This window comes from Eurypyga helias, unplaced genomic scaffold, assembly GCF_000690775.1.
Source record: "Eurypyga helias isolate BGI_N326 unplaced genomic scaffold, ASM69077v1 scaffold18747, whole genome shotgun sequence".
In the NCBI taxonomy this organism is placed as follows: Eukaryota; Metazoa; Chordata; class Aves; order Eurypygiformes; family Eurypygidae; genus Eurypyga; species Eurypyga helias.
This window is the reverse complement of record NW_010262512.1, coordinates 1-5,215: the sequence shown is the minus strand read 5'-3', so window position 1 is coordinate 5,215 and position 5,215 is coordinate 1. Positions and strand designations below refer to the sequence as shown.

Genomic DNA, 5,215 nt, shown 5'->3' with positions numbered 1-5,215 from the left:
AACAGAAGGTGCGTGTCATCAGGGATATGGAAATGTTCCTGGGCAGGCAAGTCCCAGCTGCTAATTCATGCTAGGGGAACTCTACCTGCATGTTAAAGGAAGAGGAGGGAACAGGGATCACACCCTGAGCTGCAAACCACACAAGGGAGGAGAGGAAAAAAGGACATGAAGGACAGAGATATTTGTATTCTTAAAGGTGAAGACAGGGGATTTGGGGCTCAGGTACCATCTTGGCTTGATGATCTCCTCTTTAATCCTTGCATGTAAGGAAGGAGCAGAGGTGGGCTGTGACTCGTTCTGGTTGGCCCCTGTTCCAAAGACGGGCCCCTGCACCAGCTGGAGGAGGGGGTTGTTCCTTGCCACACTTGCGGTCAGGATGGGTGCCAAAACAGCCTCTTACGGCATCACTGAGTTCTGGGAAAAGACACCTCCGGAAATTCAGGCTCAGTGGCGGCTTCCTCAGCTACCAACAGCAAGCTGCTGGCTCCCCAGCGGGATGCAAAAAGGCAGTAGTGTTCACAGAATGCTAAGCAGGGAGGAGGGAACAATATAACCTTTCCCCTCAGCCCCGCAGAAAGTTGCTCCGGCTACTGCAGCTTCCTTTGAGGGGCCTTGCCTTTCCATAGGTGTCGGAGAACTGCAAAACGGGCCTTTGTTTCAGACTGACAGTGATGCAGTGGCAAATCCCCAAGCAAACAGAATTTGTTAAAGTCCATAGGCACTTATTCTTCGGAAGGAGAATGTTAAGGCTTAAAGCCTTCCCTCGGCACAGTGCCACCCCAGCACAGCTTCTGGTGCACTTGTGTCACAGACCGGACGAACGGCACGTTGTACGGACGGCGCATGGGCTGACGGTGGCTCCTGGCACAGGGAAGAGCTTCATCCTCAAGCACATCGCGAGGAGGAGGGTGGGCTTGCCCGTTCTTCGCACACAAAGGGCGGAAAAGAAAGAACTCTGATGGCTGAACAAAACTGGTATTGCTGGGACAAGCCTTCTCCGTATACCCTGTTTCCGTTATGGCTCAATTATTGACGGCAGCAACACGTGTCCGTAGCTGAAAGCCTGCTGGCTGCTATCGGGATTGCAGGTATCGACAAAAGCAAGGGGTTTTTAGTGCTGAGACAGGGAGCTCTCTTTCGTGTTGGCTAGATTACAAGATCACTTCAGGTCTCTCCCCGTTCTTCCCCTCTTCCAATTTCCAGTACCTAAACCCCCCGACAGTAGATCTTTAGGCACACCTGCCTCAACCCTAGCTCCAGCCTTCCTTCTCGAAAGCAACCTGCAAGGCATCATTCACATCCTGCACTATGTAAGATGCCCCCACCAGGCTGGGGTCAAAGCAGAAGTCCCGATGGCCGTGGAACACTGTCTCCATCGTGCTCTCCTCCGTTTTACTGGGAGCATCGGCACTGTGGCGGTAGACCCCAGTGCAGACCAGAATCGACTCGCAACTCTCCACTGAACTGTTGCAGTCCTTCCTCAGCTCGAGGTGATCCTCGGTTTGGGAACTGCCTGCCTGCGGGCTCCTCTTCACCTCAGTCTGGACCTGGTTCTGGTGAGCTGACTTGAGGTAGTTGTTGTAGAGGTTTGCCCCATAGATATCGGACATGGGGTTATCCCTGGATAAGGTCACAGAGTGAAACAATAATGAGACGCTACCCCATGCATCTATTTCAGGCTCTGGCAGACTGGGATTAAGGCAGCACTGAAGGAGGAAGGGGTGCGAGATATTCACTAACATCAAGAGAACCACCCAAACTGGGCCAGTGAGTCCGCTTACTGGTGTGTCCTGTTAGCTGTGGTGAAGGCCACATGCTTCACAAACACCTTTCACAGGGAAAAAGACAGGTCCAAAGCACCCACAGCAGTTTCAGCCATTACTGTAATGTATTCCCTGTGATCCCAAAGTATTTGACCTAACTGGGCTAATGGTCGTACAGTTGGGTCTCTTTTTCTTTAATCCAGTCATGCGACGTGCATTCTGCATCCTACAGCAAACAGCTTTGCTAGGCTGACAGGGCCCTTCAAATTTTTAAGTGTAGGGTGCAAAAAGCTAGCAAGCCTCTGTTCCAGGATGTGAGGCTCGAGAGATACCATGGGGATTTTGGTATTCATTTTAGAAATATCCATTAAAACCCCCCACATTTAAGAGAAGTCAGTATGCAACTCCCTAGGGAGGCCAGCAGGAAAAAGAGTCTCTTACCCAACTGCATAGAGGCGTCGGATGGGAGACTTCCAGCCCTGTTTCTCTGCCTGCTGTTTTATCAAGTATTCGGCATAGCGGTAGGTGACTGTGCTGGGCTTGCCGATCAAGGCCTCGTACTTCAGCTCCCGGCCCGTCACTTTCTTGTAGATGTTCTCCAAGCAGAGGAGGAACGTGCCATGGCCAAACCTGCTCCAAAAGGGTCATCAGTATCCCCAGTCACCCCACTCGGGTAGCAGACACTCCTCGGTGAGGAGGACCATCTGCTGTAACCAGGATACCACCTAGTCTGGACACAGTATCTACCCACACGCCCCTCCAGAGGCAGTGGCCTGGCTTTGGCTTCTTGAAAGTTTTAGTCTTTGTTTCTCATGCAGTTTTCCTATTTCTGAGTCTGGCTGTATGGCATAATTAGCAGCAAAATCAGTAAAATGCTAATAAACATAGAAAAGATCATCTGCGGGACAGATGTATGAAATGGGAGAAAACAAACAAAACAAGTGCTTTTCACCTGGGCATCTTGGCTTCGGCCATCCACAGGAGATCCATGTTGCAGGCAAGGACAGGCAGGTGGGGGTATGGTATAGCCTGCAGCTCTGCCCCAGGGTTCCCGTCACTCAAGAGCACATCAATAATAAGTTGCAGGCTTGTCTCCCACCTCACCGGCTCACCAAACAGGATCACCCCTGGAAGATTTCAAGAGATGCTTGGAAACTCACAGCACACAAGTATAGAACCCACTCCCAAAAGCCATCCACTAGGAAAAACACCCCTCCGCTGGGATGCCCTGGCTGATACAACCACCACTGGAACGTGGCTGGTGCCAGGGCTCCAGTCTGCGTATCACTGCACCATGTGCGCTGCGGGTCCCAGATATCAGAGCACAGCACAGAGGAAAGTTGGCTTTGCTCTTGTTGAGCTTGTGCCTCTGAATAAGCTGCCTGTGGATATGGATGAGCCAACAGCACTTAGCTCCCATCCCAGCTGGCTTGCCTTGCTGCTATTTCTGCATGCTGCTTGTATGTAAACAAAGGCAGTTGCTTACCTTCTATAGTGGGGAAGCCAGTGGTTGGAGGAGGCTGCCAGAAAAAAACGAAGGCTGGGTTAGTAACGCAAAACCTAATGCCTTCTCCAAAACAAAACTAAAAATGCTTCCTTTGAACCTGCCAAGGCAGTCCCATAAAGAGGCAGGATGAGGCCACCTGGAATCCCGAAGAAAGATTTCCCTCACTCCCCCTTCCCAGATTGGATTTCACAAATCTTGCGTTCCTGTCGCAGAGCTGGAGGTGTCAACCAAACCATCTTACCACTCACTGCAAGAATAGCAACGAAAGCCAGGCAGGGCATGAGAGAGGAGAGGAGAAAGTCACTCCCCTTGCTGCAGAAGCCACCAAAAGAGCAGAGAGATGCTGGCTGCTCAGTATTGTCCCCAGGCTCTCGCTAGAGAAAGTCACTAGCAGCCAGCTGCTCTGTGCCTTCGCAGCCTCCACCCCGTGTCATACGCCGTGAGCCCCACCACGCCAGACCACTCGTTCTACTGATGCATCAGGAAATTACCAGCTCTTTCGGCCTCCGGCTCTGATCCACCATGTCCAACAGGGGATATGCCTTCCTCAGTGCCTCTATAGTGACCACATGCTTGAACCCCAGGCTATTTCAGACCATCAAGGAAAGTTGTGGAGACTGTTTTTTTAAAGTGATTGGGTTTTTTTAAGTTTTTAATACCATCTACAGGGTTAAGGAATACAAGTCCTAGTAACAGAGCAGTTACTTAACCTGGTGATATGTAATCTCATGGTTTTCAGTCACACTGTATGCTGTGCTTCAACCTACGGGTGGCTCTAAATGCTACAAAAAATCCTAGACTGGGATGACCTGGTTTGTGATCAGCAATCCCTGGAATTAGGCAAAGAGCAGAGGCCATCCCAAGACAGAACGGATGTGCTTTGGGAGCCCGTTAAGGCCAGGGTTCTCGTATTGGTGCAGGGTACGGAGCTGGTCGGGTTTCTTGGCGAGAAGCAGAATCAGAAAAACGCTCGGGTCAGCTCAGCCGGGGAAATGAAAATGGTGCGCGCCGATAAAGCTACACAAGTGAAGGATGAGTGGCGTTTGCTCACAGAACGCCTTGCCCTTAGCTCACCCCGCTGGCCTTGGGCAAACGTAGAGACGGGACAAGGTTTTGTACCAAACGAGGTTAAACATTAAGTACAGGGTGTGACGGTGCGCACGGGCGGAGATGTCGCAAACCCTGCAGGCTGCTCTGACCTCCTTGCAGACATGGGGTATGTCAGAGCTGCTCTGCCCTCGCCTCAGCCAGGCAACGTGCACGTGGGATTGTCATTTAGACCACTGGGACGCTCTGACTCTAATGATATTTCAGTTCCTTCACTTGCTGTCAGATTCCCACGGAAAACCATAGCTGTGAGAGAGTTGGGAGTGATCTCTAATGTGCTTTGTTGTGAAAGAATGGGAGAAGCACAATTTTATCTCAAAAGGGAGAGAGGCCCAAAGCTGATGGCGTCCTCATGGTGACATCTCACCAACAGAACCGCAATCGCAGGAGAGGTCATCAGCGTGGGAGGCCAAACACGGAATGAGGGCAGACAGGGGTGGCCAAAATGGAGAGCAACTACTGGTGGCCTGGATTTAAGCCCCTCCAAGAGGGTGCTTCCCCGAGAGAGCAGGTCTCCTTGTGCTTCTAGGAGCTGACGGAGCGAGTGTCGGGGCTAGGGGCAGGGCAGCAGCCTTGATCTGGGAAGCTGCGCGGGGCAGGCGGCAAAGGATACTTCTGGGCGTTCTCCTCCACGGGCCCCTGCCCGGCCACCAGCACGCACTTGTGGTGGAACTGGCTGAAGAGCCGCAGCGGGCTGTGGGACAGGATCACCTGCTCCGGAGACACCTGCGGGAGAGAGGAGAGGCTGAGGGGAGACCCCCTTTCTCCCCGCCGTCGGGTCGCGCCCTTTTGGGTCACATCCCTTCCCCGTGCTGCCATCCAGCTCCCTCCATCCCCT

General features: G+C 52.4%; 1 protein-coding gene across 1 annotated transcript; it reads right to left on the bottom strand.

Annotated features, from left to right (window-relative positions):
- Nucleotides 1-1,250: 1,250 nt before the first annotated feature.
- Nucleotides 1,251-5,196, bottom strand: LOC104504304 (cat eye syndrome critical region protein 5-like). The gene is made up of 6 exons (XM_010155761.1): nt 4,991-5,196; nt 3,762-3,855; nt 3,250-3,283; nt 2,716-2,890; nt 2,205-2,393; nt 1,251-1,620 (listed from the first exon to the last, which is right to left on the bottom strand). The coding sequence occupies exons 1-6, from the start codon at nt 5,194-5,196 to the stop codon at nt 1,251-1,253; spliced, it is 1,068 nt and encodes a 355-aa protein (XP_010154063.1).
- Nucleotides 5,197-5,215: the final 19 nt, after the last annotated feature.